Source organism: Oncorhynchus keta, chromosome 2 (assembly GCF_023373465.1).
Source record: "Oncorhynchus keta strain PuntledgeMale-10-30-2019 chromosome 2, Oket_V2, whole genome shotgun sequence".
Lineage (NCBI taxonomy): Eukaryota > Metazoa > Chordata > Actinopteri > Salmoniformes > Salmonidae > Oncorhynchus > Oncorhynchus keta.
This window is the reverse complement of record NC_068422.1, coordinates 66,007,356-66,031,243: the sequence shown is the minus strand read 5'-3', so window position 1 is coordinate 66,031,243 and position 23,888 is coordinate 66,007,356. Positions and strand designations below refer to the sequence as shown.

At 41.1% G+C, this 23,888-nt stretch overlaps 1 protein-coding gene across 3 annotated transcripts in view; it reads right to left on the bottom strand.

Annotated features, from left to right (window-relative positions):
• Window positions 1-315: 315 nt before the first annotated feature.
• LOC118358949 (CTD small phosphatase-like protein 2-B) overlaps window positions 316-23,888 on the bottom strand; it is a 28,288-nt gene continuing 4,715 nt past the window's right edge. For 2 of the 3 annotated variants that reach the window (XM_052480863.1, XM_035737009.2), the window contains exons 2-13: window positions 15,639-15,829; window positions 12,340-12,478; window positions 12,036-12,200; window positions 11,547-11,768; window positions 11,340-11,433; window positions 6,214-6,325; window positions 5,798-5,884; window positions 5,529-5,591; window positions 5,333-5,412; window positions 4,918-5,044; window positions 3,413-3,508; window positions 316-3,158 (exon numbers count right to left, since the gene is read on the bottom strand). In XM_052480863.1, coding sequence (XP_052336823.1) covers window positions 3,054-3,158; window positions 3,413-3,508; window positions 4,918-5,044; window positions 5,333-5,412; window positions 5,529-5,591; window positions 5,798-5,884; window positions 6,214-6,325; window positions 11,340-11,433; window positions 11,547-11,768; window positions 12,036-12,200; window positions 12,340-12,478; window positions 15,639-15,806 — 1,458 coding nt within the window. In that variant the 5' untranslated portion in view covers window positions 15,807-15,829 and the 3' untranslated portion in view covers window positions 316-3,053. Of the gene's footprint in view, window positions 3,159-3,412; window positions 3,509-4,917; window positions 5,045-5,332; window positions 5,413-5,528; window positions 5,592-5,797; window positions 5,885-6,213; window positions 6,326-11,339; window positions 11,434-11,546; window positions 11,769-12,035; window positions 12,201-12,339; window positions 12,479-15,638; window positions 15,830-21,729; window positions 21,804-23,888 lie in introns of all 3 variants that reach the window. The other variant, XM_052480859.1, reaches the window with a different exon arrangement.

Below are 23,888 nucleotides of genomic sequence, written 5' to 3'. Positions count from 1 at the left end.
CCAGCAGGCTCCAGACCACATAGGGTAAGAGTTGAATACCCATCCCTAGAGTAGGGTTTCCCCAAACTCAGTCCTGGGGTCCAACTGGGTGCACGTTTTGTTTTTGCCCTCACACCACACAGCTGATTTAAAGAACTCATCAAGCTTTGATGATTTTAATCAGCTGTGTAGTGCTAGTGCCAAAACCAAAACTTCCACCCAGGGGACCCCAAGGACAGAGTTTGGGAAACCCTGGTCTAGAGATAATCAAGTGAAAATAAACTACCAAGAGTTACAATACCGTTCAATAGGAAAGAAAAACAGCATGCAGGATGGTTTAACTTTAAAACTTTGTTCAATACTTCAATGCAATTGGGTATGTACATTTTACAACATGGTTAGCAAAGATGTAATTTTAAGCATTTAAAAATACATTTTAAATACACCTTAATGGAAATTGAAAAAGGTTCATTAACACAGTTGCTCTTTTCTGCAGAAAAAGTGCCAAGATTAAAATTTAATTCAGGACTTCCCCACAAAACAAGATTCTGTACATACATGCTAGGTTTCTAACAGTTCAGTGACACTGCCCTAACTAAACATACACAGATATTTGTAAGAAAAACACTCCATCTGATGTGAAGTTAAATCTTAATGAATACATTTAAAAAGTAGAGGACATGCCTTTTGAAATAAAAAATACAAAAAGATTTTCCTTTAAGGATTTTCTTTTAACGCAAAGCTGCATGTATTGTACAATATCCATTGTACAATAAAAAAAAACAGGTATAATTCACATAAAAATGAACTAGATGTACATGTCAAATAGCCCATCCTTAAACAATTACAAAGTAAGCTCTCCCTTGATAGAAGTGCCAGGCCCCCTTTAAGGAGCAGGTTGATCCTCCTAGGGGCCATGTCAGGCTTATGGGGCCAACTCTCAACCAACCGCTAAAGTGGGTATGGATAGGGCTGCATATTTGAAAATGCTATAGAATAGGGTGTCCTTTGTTTGTTTGTATATATATATATATATATATATATTTTTTTAGAATGGTGAAAAATGTTTACTCAATGTGCACCGTTCAAAGCAGCAAAAAATCTAAGAAATTGATAGATCCTTTGGATCATGGACTTTTGATTAGTTAATTCCCCCCCATTTTGGGATCAAGTGTGGGAAAAAAATACATTCATAGTCTGGAAATATTTAGTGTCGGCAAAAAACTAAAAACTATGCGCCCTGTAGTGTAACTCGTCTGTCAGTTCAGTTTTATAGGGCGATGATTTCCAGAAAGGCAATGAGAGAACAGGCTAAAAGGACTGGTATTCTACAGGGTTTTAACCCTCAGTCCTTCAGATGTTTGGCAAAATGACATGCATTAGCTGGGATAGGGCACAGTTGGATTCACCTAACAACTTTGTTCGCATGGCACAATTCAATTTAGAACAAGAACAGAGCAAATGGACCAGAATTTCCTTTCCGATTTGAGTGTTTTGATATTAGAGGCTTGATTGTCTCCGACTTATTAAACACTTCCAAAGAGAGAGAGAGAAAAAGACGACATGGGTGGTGATGTTTGATCATGTTAGGAAGGAGGTTTGTATGGCACCATATACATGACCAGCTAATGTACAAGTCCATAATATCAACAAAAGGGCCAAATGGACATGCCACAGTAACCGTTTTAGGTGTAATTTTTTCCTTAGTTTGTCATCAATAAAGTGTCTATGATCTGGTTAGGCCGCATGAAATAACAAGTACTAGGTACAATCTCTGACAATGTATCATGGTATATTTCTCTACAACTCTCCCAAGTCTGGGCAGAAACATCCAGACATACATAACGAAGGTTCTCCAATAACGCTGCTTCTTTCTACTGCATCTAAAAAGGCTTCAAAGCCATATAATAAAACAAATTCCTAAAACAAACAAAAAACTACTAGGCAGGTTGGGTTTATACCACAGTGACGAGAATTGCTGTTTATATGCTGGTGGTGCTACACATTGGGCTGTTTCAGGACCCAGCCATCCATCCATCTGCCCCCAGTAACAGACAGGGGTGAAATCTACATTAGTTATAATTCAATACTAGACATATCCATAAAAATAAAACCTTGGTTGAGTAAAAATACATTGAAATATATGAATGACAAATAAAAATGTTACTATAAAAGAAAAATGTCAGTAACACATCACTTGAGAAGCGGGGAACATTTAGTCAATCGAACTGTCTGTCTCTTGATGCAAATTTCTTGAAAGTGATACTAATTGATTAGTTATTGGCAAAGTGTCCTATTAATTAAAGCCAACTATTGTTTAAACAGAAGTAGAAATTATACAGGAAGCTGTGAATTTGTTCAATTTGATTTGACATAGCATGGGGATATCCTACCATAACATCAATATTATTTTCCAATCAACAGCCTTGGAGAACACCTACATAAAACATAGGCAGAAAAAAGCAAATGCAACATTGTGAAATGGGGTAAAATAACACATTGCGGTTATAACAAGTGTCTACAAAACAAAGAAATTCAGCTAGAGGAATGCATAATGAGATCCTATAGGCTACTGGTAAAAATGTTGTAAAAACCCCAAGCTGGAAAGAAAAGATAAGCTATGTACCCACACACAAAACACACACTTTACTGGCCATTCCTGTTCAAATTCGTCTGTAGCCAATGAGTGTCACTGTCAACAGTCCCATGAAAGCACCAAAGGGAGCAAGTATAATCCTCTTCTCTGTCAGCTAACACATTCAGTCCAGACAGACAGCACCTTGGCCCCTCCGAGAAGAAGCAGGGTGAAAGAAACTGCTCCTGAAAAAAAGCCAGTCAAAAGGAGGAGCCTTCTTGATCTTGCCCACAGTAATGTGATCTAAACGTGTGGCTTTGTAAATGATTTTTAACCAGATGTTGCTTCAGAAATGTGACTTTGCATTGTCATTATCGATGGGGGGGGGACGGGGGGGGGACCTATGGTGGGTAAAAAGAGAGAAAAGGTGAAACCTTATACAGTAATGGCAATGTTGTTTAATCCAAAGAGGGATTTTTATATGTCTGTGTTGGTTTATTCAATCATTTGTTATCTCTTCTGTCCATCTATTCCAGGGATCAGTCTGGGGAAGAAGCTCGTGCAGACGAAACCGTTGTCGAACATGTGGCCTCACATCCTCATTCTGGATCACAGGAGACAGACTATATTAATACCATAGTGATATGAACCTAAACCAATGATTTAAAGAGACGATTTCTCTGTAGCGGCGAGAACATTTCATTTTGTAAAAGACTTTGGTTTACTAAAAATTAATGTTGGGGGCATCGCAAAGCACATGTCAATGACAGCTCAAGCATGTATGACTTACAAATAAACAAATTATTACTAGCCAAGCATTAGTAAAACACGTTTAATTTTTTGTTTGTTTGTACGTACCAGCTCAACAAGCTTCTCCAAGAACGGGACAAGCTTCAGGAGTTCATTGTCATTTTTGTCCATGAACCAGCTCTCAATGGGAATCCCATTGGAAAGCTGTAGGGATATAGGAAGGTATACTCTGTATTGGATTGTACAACAGCATATATCAATTCTCTGAATATCATTTAAAATGCAAAACAAAAATAGGCTTAATTACGCTGTGCTCGGTTGGGTTACAGATTAGAGGTCGGCCGATTAGGATTTTCAATGACGATTTTTATTTATTTGTAATAATAACAATTACAACAATACTGAATGAACACTTATTTTAACTTAATCTGATACACCAAAAAAATCAATTTAGCCTCAAGTAACTAATGAAACATGTTCAATTTGGTTTAAATAATGCAAAAACAAAGTGTTGGAGAAAAAAGTAAAAGTACAATATATGTGCTTTAAGAAAGCTAACGTTTCAGTTCCTTGCTCAGAACATATGAAAGCTGGTGGTTCCTTTTAACATGAGTCTTCAATATTCCCAGGTAAGAAGTTTTAGGTTGTAGTTATTATATGACTATTTCCCTCTATACCATTTGTATTTCATTAACCTTTGACTATTGGATGTTCTTATAGGCACTTTAGTATTGCCAGTGTAACAGTATAGCTTCCGTCCCTCTCCTCGCTCCTCCATGGGCTCGAACCAGCAACACAACGACAACAGCCACAATCGAAGCAGCGTTATCCGTGCAGAGCAAGGGGAACAACTACTAGAAGGCTCAGAGCGAGTGACATATGAAACGCTATTAGCGCGCGCTAACTAGCTAGCCATTTCATTTCGATTACACCAGTCTCATCTCGGGAGTTGATAGGCTTGAAGTCATAAACAGCGCAATGCTTGACGCACAACGAAGACCTGCTGGCAAAACGCACGAAAGTGCTGTTTGAATGAATGTTTACGCGCCTGCTTCTGCCGATCATCGCTCAGTCAGATACTTAGATGCTTGTATGCTCAGTCAGATTATATGCAACACAGGACACGCTAGATAATATCTAGTAATATCCTCAACCACGTGTAGTTAACTAGTGATTAAAGGTTTTTTATAAGATAAGTTTAATGCTAGCTAGCAACTTACCTTGGCTTACTGCATTCGTTGCACTCCACTCCTTGTGCAGTGCAACGAGAGAGAGGCAGGTCGTTATTGCGTTGGACTAGTTAACTGTAAGGTAACAAGATTGGATCCCCCGAGCTGACAAGGTGAAAATCTGTCGTTCTGCCCCTGAACGAGGCAGTTAACCCAACGTTCCTAGGCCGTCATTGAAAGTAAGAATGTGTTCTTAACTGTCTCGCCTAGTTAAATAAAAAGGTATAAAATTTAATTAAAAATACATATAAAAATTAAAAATCGACGCCCAAAAATACAGATTTCCGATTGTTATGAAAACTTGAAATTGGCCTTAATTAATCGGCCATTCCGATTAATCGGTCAACCTCTATTACAGATGTCACTTGTTGCTGAAAGGCTCACCTGATATGCAAAGGCTTGTGGTGAATTGTCAATGATGACAGTCTTGGACAGGTCTCTTCCAAGGATGTTCAGGTCCTTGATGTAGTTCCCTTGTACGCAGACACAATGCTCACGAAATAACCTGTGTCTAGGGATAGTGGAGAGGAAAATAAATCAAAGTCTAAAAGTCCGTTTATGAATATTTCAGTCAAAACAACAATGTTGACAACTGAACATCACATGCAGGCAGCACGTGTCCATTGCCCAGCCCCAAAACCACAATCAGACACAGCAACTGCAATCTCATGCAAACAGAACACTATACATGCATGTCAAAACTAAGGCTTGGTATTCTATTACAAAAACACAACTGATACTTCCAATGCATCTAAATGAAGGGGTAGAAAGAAACATGAGAAATAAACATTTAACTTACCTAACCAACTGTTTCTTGGGATCCAAGATGTTGAGCAACTTGTCTGCATAAACCTTCTTTGAGGCAGTGAAGAGAATGATCTAACAAGGGGAAGACAACCGAATACGTTTCTCATTTCAGAGTAGCTTAAAGCATGTAACTGCACTCTTTCCATATACTGTTACAATTAAATAAGAGAAAAGGAAGCCCAGTTTACCTCATAGATTTGAGACATGCACTCCAGGAACTCTCGGAAGAACGGCCTTAAACGCACATACACCTGCAGACAAGCAAAGTATCAGTTATTTGTACAAAGTATTCAGAGGCCCCCGTTTCTCCTAGAAACTGATTCTGCATCTCCAACTTTCACCTGTGGCTGTCTATAATGGCACAGCTTTAGCACCCTCTGGTGGAAAAGTAATATGCTTAATTATGTCCCATTTAAAACAGAAACGCCTCAATGTCAGACCAAGGACTTCTGTATACCTGGTAAATGACATCTTGAAACAGGACCGGGAAGGTTAGTGCTGCATCGTCCAGCTCATTCAAGCTACAGTGCACCAATGTCTCATCCTGGTAGGAATCACAAAATTAGTTGTAAGTTGCAAACCACCATAACAATACCCGTTAAGTGGAAGTACCATTTACAGTAAAAATAAATATATGTTTGACCCGAAAAATGTGGTCGGAGGCTCCATACGGAAGGCGTGACAATTGTAGAGCCTACGAAGGCTGTATTAACAAACTCACTTCCTTCACAACAGCTTACTCAACAGCCCGGATCTGCTCCGGGAAGCGCAAGAAGTATGAATGCTCTGACATCTGCAGAGGCCGTATCACTGTAAAATATGCACGGCCAATGCAGATGTCGGATTGAAGTGCACCATGTTATCGTCACTCACCAGGTCGAGAACCAGGGAGAACTCTGGCGTACTGCGGGTCTTCAGTGGGAGGGCAGGCTTCCTGGTCAGCTGTTCCTCAGTCAGTGGAGGTACATGCTTGATGAAGAAATACCTGGACCAACCCAAATCAAACCGTTCAAAAAGGTAAATACAGGACTTAATGAAATCACACAACAAAAAAATTAAACGACACTGAACAAAAATATAAACGCAACATGTAAAGTGTTGGTCCCATGTTTCATGAACTGAAATAAAATATCCCAGAAAAGTTCCATGAGCACAAAAAGCTTAATACTCAAGTTGAGCACAAATTTGTTTACATCCCTGTTAGTGAGCATGTCTTTGCCAAGATAATCCATCCACCTGACAGGTGTGGCATATCAAGAAGCTGATTAAACCGCATGATCATTACATAGGTGCACCTTGTGCTGAAAAAAACAAGCAACTCTAAAATGTGCAGTTGCCACAACAATGTCACAGATGTCTCAAGTTAAGGAATCGTGCAGTTGGCATGCTGACTGCAGGTACAGTGGAAGTCGGAAGTTTACATACACCGTAGCCAAATACATTTACACAGTTTCACAATTCCTGACATTTAATCAGAGTACAAATGTCCTATTTTAGGTCAGTTAGGATCAACACTTTATTTTAAGAATGTGAAAGGTCATAATAATAGAGTGATTTATTTCAGCTTTAATTTCTTTCATCACATTCTCAGGGGGTCAGACGTTTACATACACTCAATTAGTATTTGGTAGCATTGCTTTTAAATTGTTTAACTTAGGTCAAACGTTTTGGGTAGCCTTCCACAAGCTTCCCACAATAAGTTGGGTGAATTTTGACCCATTCCTCCTGACAGAGCTGGTGTAATGGAGTCAGGTTTGTAGTCCTCCTTGAATGCAGACGCCTTTTCAGTTCTGCCCTCAAATTTCTATAGGATTGAGGTCAGGGCTTTGATGGCCACTCCAATACCTTGACTTTACTTTCTTTAAGCCATTTTGCCACAACTTTGGAAGTATGCTTGGGGTCATTATCCATTTGGAAGACCCGTTTGCGACCAAGCTTTAACTTCCTTAATGATGTCTTGAGATGTTGCTTCAATATATTTCACATAATTTCCCTACCTCATGATGCCATCTATTTTGTGAAGTGCAACAGTCCCTCCTGCAGAAAAGCACCACAACATGATGCTGCCACCCCCGTGCTTCACGGTTGGGATGGTGTTTTTCAGCTTGCAAGCCTCCCCTTTTTCCTCCAAACATAACGTCATTATGGCCAAACAGTTATATTTGTTTCATCAGACGAGAGGACAATTCACCAAAAAGTACGATCTTTGTCCCCATGTGCAGTTGCAAACCGTAGTCTAGCTTTTTCATGGCGGTTTTGGAGCACTGGTATCTTCCTTGCTGAGCAGCCTTTCAGGTTATGTAGATATAGGACTCGTTTTACTGTGGATATAGATACTTTTGTTTCCTCCAGCATCATCACAAGGTCCTTTGCTGTTGTCCTGGGATTGATTTGCACTTGTCGCACCATAGTACGTTCACCTTTAGGAGACAGAACACGTCTCCTTCCTGAGCAGTATGACGGCTGCGCGGTCCCATGGTGTTTATACTGGCATACTGTTGTTTGTACAGATGAACGTGGTATCTTCAGGTGTTTGGAAATTGCTCCCAAGGATGAACCAGACTTGTGGAGATCTACAAAAAAAAAATTCTGAGGTCTTGGATGATTTCTTTTGATTTTGCCATGATGTCATGCAAACTGGCACCGAGTTTGAAGGTAAGCCTTGAAATACATCCACAGGTACACCCCCAATTGACTCAAGTGATGTCAATTAGCCTATCAGAAGCTTCCAAAGCCATGACATAATTCCAGAAAATTCTCCAAGCGGTTTAAGAACAAATTCTTATTTACAATGACAGCCAATCCAGGACAACTCTGGGGCAATTGTGCGCCGCCCACTGGGACTCCCATCACGGCCGGATGTAATACAGCCTGCACATATGGTGCAGTCGGAAAGTATTCAGACCCCTTGACTTTTCCCACTTTGTTACATTACAGCCTTCTAAAATGGATTACATCATCACATTTACAGTATTCAGACCCATTGCTCAGAACTTTATTTAAGCACCGTCGGCCTTCTTGGGTATGACGCTACAAGCTTCACACACACCCGTACTTGGGGAGTTTCTCACATTCTTCTCTGCAGATCCTATCGAGGATTGGATGGTTGGATGGGGAGCGTCACTGCACAACTATTTTCAGGTCTCTCCAGAGATGTTAGATCGGGTTCAAGTCCGGGCTCTGGCTGGGCCACTCAAGGATATCCCGAAGCCACTCCTGTGTTGTCTTGGCTGTGTGCCTAGGGTCGTTGTCCTGTTGGAAGGTGAACCTTCGCCCCAGTCTGAGGTCCTGAGCAGGTTTTCATCAAATAGCTCTGCACATTGCTCTGTTCACCTTTCCCTCAATCCTGACTAGTCTCCCAGTCTCTGCCGGTGAAAAACATCCCCACAGCATGATGTTGCCACCACCATGCTACAGCATAGGGATGATGCCAGGTTTCCTCCAGACGTGACACTTGGCAATCAGGCCAAAGAGCTCAATTTTGGTTTCATCAGAGCAGAGAACTTTGTTTCTAATGGTCTGAAAATCCTTTAGGTGACGTTTGGCAAACTCCAAGCGGGCTGTCATGTGTTTCTGGAGTGCTGCAGAGATTGGAGAACCTTCCAGAAGGACAACCATCTCCACAGAGGAAGTCTGTCAGAGTGACCATGGGTTCTTGGTCACCTCCCTGACCAAGGCCCTTCTCCACTGATTGCTCAGTTTGGCAGGGCGGTCAGCTCTAGGAAGAGTCTTGGTGGTTCCAAACTTCTTCCATTTAAGAATGATGGAGGCCACTGTGTTCTTGGGGACCTTCAATGCTGTAGACATTTTTTGCTACCTTTCCCCAGGTCTGTGTCTCAACACAATCTTGTCTCGGAGCTGTACGGACAATTCCTTCAACCTCATGGCTTGGGATTTGCTCAGACATACTGTGGGACCTTACATAGACAGGTGTGGGCCTTTCCAAATCATGTCCAACCAATTGAATTTACCACCAGCGCACTCCAATCAAGTTGTAGAAACAACAAGGATGTTAAATGCAAACGGGATGCAAGAGAGTGGAGGTCGACCGATTCATCGGAATCGCGATTAATTAGGGCCGATTTCAAGTTAACTGCCTCGGTTCAGGGGCAGAAAGACAGATTGACACCTTGACGGCTCGGGGGATCCAATCTTGCAACCCTAGTTAACTAGTCCAATGCAATAACGACCTGCCTCTCTCGTTGCACTCGACAAGAAGACTGACTGCCTGTTACGCAAATGCAGTAAGCCAAGGTAAGTTGTTAGCTAGCATTAAAAACGTATCTTATAAAAAAACAATAATAATCACTAGTTAACTACACATGGTTGATAATATTACTAGATATTATCTAGCGTGTCCTGTGTTGCATATAATCTGACTGAGCATACAAGCATCTAAGTATCTGACTGAGCGGTGGTAGGCAGAAGCAGGCGGGTAAACATCATTCAAACAGCACTTTCTTGCGTTTGCCAGCAGCTCTTCGTTGTGCGCCAAGCATTGCACTGTTTATGACTTCAAACCTATCAACTCCCGAGATGAGGCTGGTGTGACCGAAGTGAAATGGCTGGCTAGTAGGCGCGCGCTAATAGCGTTTCAAACTTCACTCGCTCTGAGCCTTGGGGTGGTTGTTACCCTGGCTCTGCATGGGTAACACTGCTTCGATGTGGTGGCTGTTGTCGTTGTGTTGCTTGTTCAAGCCCAGGGAGGAGCGAGGAGAGGGACGGAAGCTATACTGTTACATTGGCAATACTAAAGTGCCTATAAGAACATCCAATAGTCAAAGGTTAATGAAATACAAATGGTATAGAGGGAAATAGTCCTATAATAACTACAACTTAAAACGTCTTACCTGGGGATATTGAAGACTCATGTTAAAAGGAACCACCAGCTTTCATATGTTCTCATGTTCCGAGCAAGGAACTGAAACGTTAGCTTTCTTACATAGCACATATTGCACTTTTACGTTCTTCTCCAACACTTTGTTTTTGCATTATTTAAACCAAATTGAACATGTTTCATTATCTACTTGAGGCTAAATTGATTTTATTGATGTATTATATTAAGTTAAAATAAGTGTTAATTCAGTATTGTTGTAATTATTAAAAATAAATGTTAAAATAAATAAATGTTAAAATAAATATATATATATATATATAGATAGTCGGCCGACTAATCGGTATCGGCTTTTTTGGGCCTCCAATAAATCGGTATCGGCGTTGAAAAATCATAATCTGTCGACCTCTACAAGAGAGCACAATTTTCAGTCTCATAGCAAAAGGTCTGAATACTTATATAAATAAGCATTTTTTTTTAATTTGTAATACATTTGCAAAAATATCTAAACCTGTTTTCACTTTGTCATTTTGAGTTATTGTATGTAGATTAATGAGGAACTTTTTGTTACTTAATCCATTTTAGCGTAACAAAATGTGGAAAAGGGGTCTGAATGCATTCCGAATGCACTGTAGATACAGTGACAAGATCCTGAGGCTCATTGTCATGCCATTCAGCCGCTGCCACCACCTCATGTTTGAGCATAATTCACAACCCAGTTCTTCCATGGCCTGCATACTCACCAATTGAGCATGTTTGGGATGCTCTGGATTGACATGCATGACAGCATATTCCAGTTCCCGCCAATATCCAGAGACTTCGTGGGAGTGGGACAACCGGCCACAATCAACAGCCTGATCAACTCAATGTACATGCGTCTCGAGGCAAATAGTAGTCACACCCTAATAACTGTGACTAACAGTTGCATGTCTGTATTTCTAGTCATGTGAAATCCATAGATTAGGGCCTAATGAATTTATTTCAATTGACTGATTTCCTTATATGAACTGTAACGCTTCAAATTTTTTGCCGGTTGAGTTAATATTTTTGTTCAGTACATTTTCCTTTTTTATATTCACAAGATCAAAATGAATTCTAAGTATTCATATTTTGACCTTGACTAAGGCTGGAATATTTTGCATAGAGGGAGCAGATTTGTACTTACGGGTCAAAGACCTCCCAGTCCTCCTCGTATGTCCCCTCTGCAGGGGCTGTGGGCTGTGCATCCACATAGCCTCCCACTGGAGGGGCGTCTGGAGCTGAGAGGATAGGCGGGAGGAGACCAAGAGAAATGGGCAGGAGAGAGAAGTGAGCATGATCCTTGTCCATTATGACATTGACACCAAGAAGACATTTCTTTATCTCCAGCTACCTGTGAGAGGAGGCATGTCTGTGACGACCTCCTCTTCCTCGATGGGTACTTCTGGAGAGTGTGGGGGCCGCATGTTGCTGGAGTAAAGGGGCATAGTCGTACACACTTCCTCGGTGGTGGTGCCAGTGCAGGTGGGGGTCTCCTCCACAGTCTCCATGTCGAGCTGCTTGACGATCTCCTCAGCCTCCAACGCCTGGTCTGGGGAGTCTGAACCTGACGTGGCTGAAAATTACATTAGATTACTATATTTATACTACTTATTACCGTAGTTCTGCAGGGAAGTTAGACTTGACCACAATATAAAAAATACAATAACATAAATGAGCATCATACAAGGTTGAATGAAGACCAAGGTAATATAGTAGGCCATTTACCAGTGCAGTGACTAGAGACAAACATGGAACAATGTAGGCCAATCTAACATATTTTAAGTCAAGTTTCTGCAGAGTAGTTGGCACTCTTCGACCTAGCATCATTTTGGTGGATTACCATTTTTATTTGCTGGTGAGAAGAAGTTGAAGACTGGAGAGAAGATGGTTCCCAGGAGAGTGGTTCTAGGCGGACTGGTCAAAGTCTCTGCCGCCTCTTCCAGCTTCCCATTGGGCTTCACAGGCTTACTACTCGTGTCATGGTTCGTGTCATGGTTTGTCGCTTCTGTGGTTTAGGGTGAGGAGCAGGTAAGAACAACATGATGTCACTTTATCAAGGCATGCAAACTCCTGTAAAAAGGCTTGTTGGTGTACAAGGTATGATTACTGAACAGAATAACATTTCACTCTTTTTCCAAACTCACCCCCGTTGACTGAGTTTCTCCTGCTGACCCTGGAGATGGTCCTCCTGGGGGCATCGCCACCTTGTGGTGTGGAAGAGATCAGGTTGTCGTCTACATCGCAAGTGAGCCGTGTCTTCTTTGCTGGGTTCTCCTGCTCTACCTGAAGTAGAAACACAACTCTCATATCAGAACGGATGGGAGGAGTATAACTTTAGAATAAAACCACATTTTAAAAAATCTTAAAGTATTCAACATTTTGAATCTACCCACTAGCAGATGGCCAAAGGAATTCTGACTCATATCTGGTTGGATGTACAATGGACTTGTAGTATGCCAAGTGACAATGGTCCAAGACAAAGAAACCATATGCCTTCCCAGAGGGATTTCTTCTCTCCTGAAATATTGTTTCAGCCAACCCTAGCTACTTACTTGGGCTGCATGATTAATCAAATTCAGATAGAAATTGCGATATTGATGTGCAATATCCATATCACAAGAGGCTGCGATTCTCTACGTTCTTTCACACTCTAGACTACGGTACCGTCGCCAATAAGATTCCCTAGACTCCATTCACTCTCTACATGCACAGAGGATGCTGACCAATCACAAGCGGGCTCTCGCTCCCTGTAAGTCATGCTGGCTAATCATAAGCATCCCACAGAGCACACAGTTAGATGCTGGTGAGAAGAGAAAGGGCTTTACCTCAAAAACATGAGTGCTGCTAATGCTAACGAGAACAACGATTTGGTGCCAAAGGGGTCATCTTCAGTGGCCTGGCATATTCCAGCAACAGGCAAACCGTTGTCAACCAAATGCATGTGTTGTGCAAAAAGTGCCTCAGAGTTGTAGCGACAATACAACAAATGCATTCAATCGTTCGAAGAACCATTTACATTTACATTTAAGTCATTTAGCAGACGCTCTTATCCAGAGCGACTTACAAATTGGTGCATTCACCTTATGACATCCAGTGGAACAGCCACTTTACAATAGTGCATCTAAATCTTTTAGGGGGGGGTGAGAAGGATTACTTATCCTATCCTAGGTATTCAACCATCCCCTACTTCACGACGATTGCATGATGAAAGAAAACGCCCGACAGCAACAAAGCCCCTCAGCCACAGCTAGTCACATACGTTAAAACAGGAATTGACGAGGGTAACACCCTACGAAAAAACATCCCGCAGGACACATAGAAATCACCCAGCCAAAGAAAGGATTCACATTTAGTCAGCAAAGCTTTCAATTAAATGTTTTATTTTTTATTTAAAAAGAGGATAAACAAGCTGGACAGGACACAAGATTCCATCTCAAGTCACCATGCCAACGCTGTATAGCCAAATTAAGGGATAAGTTGAAACAGAGCTCACATGATTATTACGTGACTACAACAACATAGGCCTGTCTTTGGTCTATTACAACATAGGGATAGAAATTGCCAGGGACCTCACAATGTGATATTATCACTCTACTTTGGTGTCGATATGTATGCATTTCGATTCGACACTGATTTTTATTGTTATTCAATGTGCCAAACATATTGCTGCCCATATGCATGTATGCTGCAGAGGGATAAGCGAGCCATGAGAAAACGAGTTGAACAGTCAAGGAAATAAGTGATGAAAAACTAAAATTATTTAAAAAGGTATCGAACGAGCTGTGAAGGGAAAATGCTGGAGTTTGTGCAAGTACAGCCAACTAGAGCAAAAATAATATTGTAATAGTCAAAACATTTCGATATAGCGTTACAAATAACCCAATATGTAATTATCCCCCCAACAACCACGCCCTACATTAGTTTGACAGTAGGCTACATTTTATTGATAAGGAGTTTCAACTGAAAGGTCTGTGCTTGCAAACATCATAGGCTACTTCCCCAGAGATGACAAGAAAAAAACAGCTCTGGGGTTAAGAGAAGCTTTAGCCGCTTGGGGCCTGAACGAGGAGCATTAAGTGTGCATAACGATCACGGTGTACACATGGGCAAGGCCATCGCATTGAATGACTGGACCAGACTGCACGTTGTAAATTGGTAGGTTACATGTTTTTAAATTAACTTTGATTTATAATGATGTTTCAGCCTACTAATACATAAATACAGGATATAAGCTTGCTATTCTAACTGCAACCTATGGCTGGCTGAATAAATAATGAACTTCGCTTAAAATAATTAACTTGAAGAAATCCATGGTAAAATAGGAACTCATGTTATTCATTGGTTAAATGAACAACATGCTACACTTATAGCACACTATATTTCAAGGATCATCAACTAGATTCAGCCGCGGGACAATTTTTTCTTCAGTGGATGGTCAGGGGGCAAGAACATAATTACAAATAACTTGTAGGCTGCAAATTGACCACAATAAGCTCAAAAAATATATAATATGACTAAAACATAATTTCAACCCGTTCACATTTGTATGCCTTCACATCTCTCCATGCGTGGGAATACTTGAGAAAATATTTCCTAAATTAAAACCTCTTGGAGCAGATTTCCTGGTGTTTTTACAGTCTATTATGTCCAACAATGGGGGCAAGGGGGCTCAGAAAACAAATGAAACCACCTGCAAGCCAAATCTGACCCGCCAGTTGGGGAACCCTGCTATAGTTTGATGATCATGTTAAATTAGGTTTGTTAATATGTATGTGTTGTAAATCCTATCACCATATGTATAACAATGTTGGAAAATAGCTTAATTTGGTTTTGTATTCATTTAGCACAGTATGTATTAACTCATGATCTCATTTTAGAAATTATGTTTTCTACCCAGACACGTGTTTTAAATATGTCTGATGGAATTAGCAAGTTTTCACCCATGTGTTAGAAAATCGCAAGTTTAATATCCAAAACAATTGCAATTATTTTTTTCTCCCCCCAATCATACAGCCCCACTACCTACTATCCTTCTGCAATCTCTAGAGCCACCGCTAAAATTAGAACACTGCTGGAGTTCTAAGACAAGCTGCATTCCACCATGCATTTCTAGGGAAACATGACACTGGGGGTACTGAAACAGACTTTACTTCTTACATCTGGACAGGGGCTAAATAAAGGTCTAGGGGGTGTGTGTGTGGGGTGCAAAAAGGTGCTGCTAACATAACACGTTGCTAAGATGTTAAACTAAGGACTGCATGTAACTTTAGTGATCAAACAGCTGTGGAATGTTTGAGGGGGGAATGTTATCATCCCGAGATGGCACCCTATTCACTATCTAGTGCCCTACTTTTGACCAAGACTCACAGGGCACTGTTCAAAAGTAGTGTACTATATAAGGAATAGGATGCCATTTCGGAGACATAACAGAGAGACGGCTCACCTTGACAGCATTTCCTCTGATTAATTTCTTAATGGTGGACAGCAGACCTCTCCCGCCACCTGTCGGCGTGCACTCCTCCACTTCTGAATGCCTCCGCTTGGTTCGGGATGGGCGGGGCGCATGGGCAGGGCTCGACTGCTGAGATGCCTTCCGCATTCTCAGCATCATTGTTTTAAGAGCCACATGTAAGACTGGAGGACAGATAGGGCAAAGGGGACAAATGGGGGGAAGAGAGAGAAAGGGGGGGAAAAACCTTTAGTGTAAGACCTGATTTTCCTCCCTCTTCATGGGTTCACATAACATACAGCCTAACAGCTAAAAAGACGTGGACAAGCTGGTGATTTGAAAACCCTTAGTGAACAAAAAACACCAGCAGAAAAAGTGCTGCTGCTAACATCTGCTTGCATTCAAGACACCATTTCCTTTGCATCACAGTACATCATTGCTGTCTCAGTGAGCCAAAGACCCCGTCAACTGAGTACTCAAGACTATTTCAGTGAATGTGTTTATCTGACAACTGACGGGACAAATTGATCAAAAAGTATGAGGACATTAGAGATAAGATGGACCTATGGGTTTCATTAACAAAAACAAAACATGCACAAGGAAAGTGATTTACTGTAAGTAACCACAACTCTTCTCTCAAGGAGCACAACCCCCCACCCGTACTTAATCTTACATGCTGACCGAACCAGCTTTGCACATGTTGATTTTGAACTATTCCCACCTGACAGGTTCAATATCAAAACCAACTGCAGTGGGGCAAAAAAGTTTAGTCAGCCACCAATTGTGCAAGTTCTCCCACTTAAAAAGATGAGAGGCCTGTAATTTTCATCAAAGGTACACGTCAACCATGACAGACAAAATGAGAAGGGGATAAAAATCCAGAATATCACATTGTAGGAGTTTTAATGAATTTATTTGCAAATTATAGTGGAAAATAAGTAAGTCACCTACAAAAAAAGCAAGATTTCTGGCTCTCACAGACCTGTAATGTCTTCTTTAAGAGGCTCCTCTGTCCTCCACTCGTTACCTGTATTAATGGCACCTGTTTGAACTTGTTATCAGTATAAAAGACACCTGTCCACAACCTCAAACAGTCACACTCCAAACTCCACTATGGCCAAGACCAAAGAGCTGTCAAAGAACACGAGAAACAAAATTGTAGAACTGCACCAGGCTGGGAAGACTGAATCTGCAATAGGTAAGCAGCTTGGTTTGAAGAAATCAACTGTGGGAGCAATTCTTAGGAAATGGAAGACATACAAGACCACTGATAATCTCCCTCGATCTGGGGCTCCACGCAAGATCTCACCCCATGGGGTAAAAATGATCACAAGAACGGGGAGCAAAAATCCCAGAACCACACGGGGGGACCTAGTGAATGACCTGCAGAGAGCTAGGACCAAAGTAACAAAGCCTACCATCAGTAACACACTACGCCACCGGGACTCAAATCCTGCTGTGCCAGACGTGTCCCCCTGCTTAAGCCAGTACATGTCCAGGCCCGTCTGAAGTTGCTAGAGAGCATTTGGGTGATCCCGAAGATTGGGAGAATGTCATATGGGTCAGATGAAACCAAAATATAACTTTTTGGTAAAAACTCTACTTGTCGTGTTTGGAGGACAAAGAATGCTGAGTTGCATCCAAAGAACACCATACCTACTGTGAAGCATGGGGGTGGAAACATCATGCTTTGGGGCTGTTTTTCTGCAAAGGGACCAGGACGACTGATCCGTGTAAAGGAAAGAATGAATGGGGCCATGTATCGTGAGATTTTGAGTGAAAACCTCCTTCCATCAGCAAGGGCATTGAAGATGAAACGTGGCTGGGTCTTTCAGCATGACAATGATCCCAAACACACCGCCCGGGCAACAAAGGAGTGGCTTCGTAAGAAGCATTTCAAGGTCCTGGAGTGGCCTAGCCAGTCTCCAGATCTCAACCCAATAGAAAATCTTTGTAGGGAGTTGAAAGTCCGTGTTGCCCAGCAACAGCCCCAAAACATCACTGCTCTAGAGGAGATCTGCATGGAGGAATGGGCCAAAATACCAGCAACAGTGTGTGAAAACCTTGAAGACTTACAGAAAACGTTTGACCTCTGTCATTGCCAACGAAGGGTATATAACAAAGTATTGAGATAAACTTTTGGTATTGACCAAATACTTATTTTCCAACCATTTGCAAATAAATTAATTTAAAAAATCCTACAATGTGATTTTCTGATTTTTTTTTCTCATTTCATCTGTCATAGTTGAAGTGTACCTATGATGAAAATTACAGGCCTCTCATCTTAAGTGGGAGAACTTGCACATTTGGTGGCTGACTAAATACTTTTTTGCCCCACTGTATATTAAATTTGGGGACAGGTCGAAACATGCATGGACATTTGGCTAGCGTATCGTCCTGGGAGATAAACAGTGGGTTATTTTACCTGAAATGTTCATGGTCTTTTTTTTGCTGGATCTTTGTAGAATTTCAACCATTGTGAGTAATAATCGTAGTTTCTCTTCTCCAACAATTTTTCCACAGGTAAAAAAGGGGAAACCACATTAATTTGTTTTCTTTGATTCATCACTCCTCGTTTATTTCGCTGTGGATTTTATATTGCAACTTTAAGGTGCATTACTACAACCGAGTGGAGTGTGGACCTCATTCTTCTTTCAAAATCACCCACATGGGTTAGAATGCTCCTTAACACCCACGAGGAGATGGGAAAGGCGGTACTTGCAGCACTTCACGCATCTAAAATTGAACCAGGTTCTATTTTCGCACTTGGCAACAGACACCCATTGACGCGCAAGCTCTTGAGGAAATTATAAAGTGCATTTTGCAAAGCAAGTTTTGGTCAGCATCCTACATTACATAACTGGCTGAAAATGTGTTCAGACATGTCCAGGCACCATGCCAGACAGTGGACACACAGCTCTCTCTATCCACCACTCCCATTGCACTGCAGAGAAACCCACTGCTTCACTACACCTGCATTACATTACCACGGGGCCTGGCCTCAACAGTGAACACACTTTCTCAACAGATCCTAATATAACTAAGTCCATTTACCTCTCAGATAAACCTTGAGGAATGTGAACACAACATCCCTTTTTTCCAGTCACTAATGTAAAGTTTCCATCCCGTGTCAAAACATGTGATGGACAATTTTTCATTTCACTACCCACATTAAATTAGCAGTTGATTACAGGGCAGGGTTTCAGGAAACGTATGTGCCTTCAACAATATTTACATAGACACAAGACAAGTAGCCAGACTTATTCAATACAAGTCACAGGAAGGATTATTTCCAAATTAACACTAGTCTTCACCGTGACGAAGCAACAGCTGTTATGTTGAACTAGCATAACAGGGATGTTATGTGGTACTATTGATATAATATGACAGCATTAGTGTCCTTGTAATGACTGCAAGCCCCACGGGCACAGGGGTGCCAGTGTGAGCAATGCAATGCAGAGGTTAGCTACAAATCAGATTTTAAAAAAGACTTCAAATCCAGAGACTAAAAAAATGTTACGCCTAGATAATAATATAGCCAGTAAATAAGATTATTTACGAATGAAGGAACGACCTAGCTCTCGGTTAGGCTAAGCCAGGCATCAAACAAGGCCCATGGACCGAATCCAGCCGGCGCACTGATTTGGGGTGTCAATTCATTTTGGCCCGCTTTCCATACCGCCCATGATGCACTGCACTACAAGTCACAGGAAGCACTGCCAACACGATGCACACCAAACCGCAGTGCATTGCCACACACACACAAAAATGCTGTATCATATCACTAAATGGCAGTGACCGAATCTACCGGACCAAAAGTTTAAAGGTGTGGTAGGCCATGTCAAGTGTCAGTTCCAACTGATCATTGCGGTAGCCTACAGAAAACAATCTTTGTTGGCATTTATTTAAGCGTAAGATCGAATAACCAAAATTCCAAACATTTCAATAAAACACCATGCAAAGGAGAAATGTAGGCCTACGACAGCATTTGAGCAGTAGGCTAGGCTACAACTACCTAGTTATGTTTTTGTTATTTGGAGTTAAATCACATCTGCAAGCATAGCAGCAAAGGCTGGACAAATATGATTTAATATGTTAAAATGCTATAAAGCATCCTATGAACATAAGTGTTTTTTATAAAGAGCCCTATTTTTTGAGAGAAAAAAATGGCCAGTTTGGGTCACGGTTGAAGGCACGGTTTTTGTAAAAACAAACTATAAGCTGTGTTTTTTTTTCTTCCAATATGGCCCATGTGCTGATTGAGTTTGATACCCCTGGGCTAAACCATACAAAGAGCAAGCAAATCTTCCAATGCAGCAGAAACGTCATGCCTCAATTGTGCCAACAGAACTCAGCATGGATGCAAGAGCCAATGAAGACGAATCACACATACAGTTCCTCCAGTCATAGCATGCCTATTTTTTACCATCTCAAAGCATGACTCATTCACAGCTTCCAACAACCCAAGGCTGCAGCCGGTAGCACCAGAAACACTGTACTGGGAGAAGAGGATTTCCTTATTTCTCTTTCTTTCTAAGAACAAAGGAAATCTATGGATATATAATACACACATCAAGTAAGGTTGTGGATAAAGCTATATTTCAAAAAAGTATAGTAGACTATCCATTTTCACTGCCCCCAGATTTCTGAAATTACAACCAGCTGTTACACATGCTACAAAGAAAACAACCTCTATAGTAGCTAGATGCTAGCTACTCACACATACACACCATTATACTAGAGTGCTTTTTAAAAACAAAATGTAAAAAAATAATTTTAAGATGTGTGAGAACCATTGAAATTGCCTCATGCACTCAAAGCGGCGTGACTGTGCAGTAAGTTGTTAAAGATGTAAATGGGTATTACCTCATTTTATCATGGCTCAGTTTACCCTAATGTAGGGTTATTCAACTGAATTCTTACGGGGCCTAATTTGTAGCATATCTCAGATGACCAGCATCCAATTCTGTCCCATTTTCAATTTCTTCACCCGTCTACTTTTGTTATTTTTTTGTATTTTTTTGTTGTTGGTATATGTCAGATGACTAGTTTTTGCAGAGCAGTCTCTCTCCATACCGCATCAGTAGAGAATGGGTGCGTTAATGAAAAAGCACCACCTCTGTAGGGACTAACTTTACAACATTTTATGAGTTTGCTTTCAGTTCATCTAAAAACTCCAACATCACAGGAGTGATTTGTACTAATGGCTGAATATAGTTGCGCAGTGAAGGGAAAATTGACAGTTTTGTTTGAGCTAAATCAGGAGAAAATAACATTTTGAAATCTGTTTTACCAATCATGTCAATGGCTCATCCCTCCCCTGTAGTCCCAAATTAAGTCAATTCAATTGATTGAAGATGTCACAAAAACAAAACATGATACGAGCTCAAGCATTTTCACTAGATATTTGTTGGCTTTCTTGTGGAGGCCATCACAGAGAAAAGCAACCATCTCCTCCCAAAGATCACAATGCTCTCGAGCGCATTACCCTTTCTTAGCCATCGAACATCATTGCGTAAAAATAGATCATGATGATCAGCAGACAACAAAACAAGAAATGTTGCAGGCTAGGATGTTGATCGGATAAAGTTAATGGTCGTTTTTTAACTCACAGCCGAGTTAAGCACAAAACACGCTCTGGTGTATTGATCTCATCTGTGGTGAAAGAGCCGATAGGCGGGCAGAAAGACCCTGTACCCCTGTTAGCAGCGCTGATTGGCTGTAACTGGTATGTTAGGTGATATTAATTGACAGCACTTAATGGGCAGGACTACAGGAAAACATTTCTTCCATTGGAGAATATTGAACGAGGGCTCCTTTTGGTACTAAAAATCAAATTTTTGCTGGAAATGGTTTGCTTTTTTTATATGAATGTTCAGAAATGTATCAAAGGGCCATTCTAAATTGATATACAGCTAGTTAAATAGCCCTGCCCTAGAGTATGACCAAATTAATACTTTTCCAAGGAATGCATGAAAAGTTCAGTTAAATTGTTTGCATCAAGACCAATCTTGAGTTGATCTGGTTTCCAAACTGAGTATTAATATTCAGTTTGGATTAACCACCAACACTCCATGTTACTCACCAATATGATGTGTTCAAAATGTGAGCTTGCGTAATGTAGTAACACATTGTCCACATCAAGGAAGGTACCGCAACCTAAAATAATAAAATATGGCAACTTCAATATTTTAATTTAGTATGACACAAACTCAGATGCACAATTTAAGTTGTGTAGCACTTATTTCTCAATGCCAGAAATGCATATAGATTTAGAGCACCCCAAGAAAACATTCCCAAATTACAAACTGTTAAACCAATTGTTATATTATAATGTTGATCAAATTCAACTTTTAGAGGTTTCCAAATAAACTAACTTCAGAAAGAAAATACCACAACGCCCCACGGTCAGCGTCACACGATGAATGTAAAACTTTGTAAAAAGTGGGATTAGTGAGAGGGAATAAACTGGGCATTTACTCAATTTGCAGGTCACATTTCATCCCTGAGAACTTCCACAGCCATCAACAATGGAAGGAGTATTTCAGTAAGAAGTTGCTTCTCAAAGTGGATGGTGCAACTACCATCAATGTGGCTTTAAAGCATCTCAAAACAGGCAGCAGCACCAGCCGAGCATGAGCATCATCATGGGCTTCAGTTAGCATGGAAGTCAAGCAGGTAAGTGAAAGAGCTATGCTAACGTTATCTAACTTAAACAGATTTAGCTCACATCATCTAAATAACACTGAAAACTAACATGCTTTAGTTTAGTTCACACAAGTATGTTGACACAAATAAATATTTCCACATATAATTGATTAAATTACATTTCTTCTATAAAGATTGTAATTGTGTCAATATTTTAGAAAATGTGTTTTCCATATTAAAGAGGAAGTGCCACAAACAGCTCACCATATACAGTAGGCTACAGGCAATGTTCCTCCACCATATACAGTAGGCTACAGGCAATGTTCCTCCACCGTGTACAGTAGGCTACAGGCAATGTTCCTCCACCATGTACAGTAGGCTACAGACAATGTTCCTCCACCATGTACAGTAGGCTACAGGCAATATGTTCCTCCACCATGTACAGTAGGCTACAGACAATGTTCCTCCATCATGTACAGTAGGCTACAGACAATATGTTCCTCCACCATGTACAGTAGGCTAGACAATGTTCCTCCACTGTGTACAGTAGGCTACAGGCAACATGTTCCTCCACCATGTACAGTAGGATACAGGCAATATGTCCCTCCACCGTGTACAGTAGGCTACAGACAGACAATATGTTCCTCCCCCAAGTGAATCACTTCCGGCGCCGACTGAGATGGCCGCCTCGCTTCCTAGGAAACTATGCAGTTTTTTGTTTTTTTACGTGTTATTTCTTACATTAGTACCCCAGGTCATCTTAGGTTTCATTACATACAGTCGAGAAGAACTACTGAATATAAGATCAGCGCAACTCACCATCAGTACAAGAATATGTTTTCAATCCTGTGTTCTGCCTTACAAACAGGACAACGGAATGGATCGCTGCGACCCAAGGAAACACTACGAAAAAGAGGGAAACGCGGCGGTGTTCTGGTCAGACTCCGAAAAGGGCACATCGCGCACCACTTCCCAGTATTCTTCTTGCCAATGTCCAGTCTCTCGACAACAAGGTTGATGAAATCCGAGCAAGGGTGGCATTCCAGAGGGACATCAGAGACTGTAACGTTCTTTGCTTTACGGAAACATGGCTTACTGGGAAGACGCTATCCAGGGCGGTGCAGCCAACGGGTTTCTCCACGCATCGCGCGGACAGAAACAAACATCTCTCTGGTAAGAAGAGTGGCGGGGGCGTATGCCTCATGACTAACGGGACATGGTGTGATGAAGGAAACATACAGGAACTCAAATCCTTCTGTTCACCTGATTTAGAATTCCTCACAATCAAATGTAGACCGCATTATCTTCCAAGAGAATTCTCTTTCGATTATAATCACAGCCGGACACATCGATGGCTCTGAACGAACTTTATTTAACTCTTTGCAAACTGGAAAACATTTATCCGGAGGCTGCATTCATTGTAGCTGGGGATTTTAACAAAGCCAATCTGAAAACAAGACTCCCTAAATTTTATCAGCATATCGATTAGCAACCAGGGTGGTAAAACCTTGGATCATTGTTACTCTAATTCCAAGCGACGCATATAAGGCCCTGCCCCGCCCCCTTTCGGAAAAGCTGACCACGACTCCATTTTGC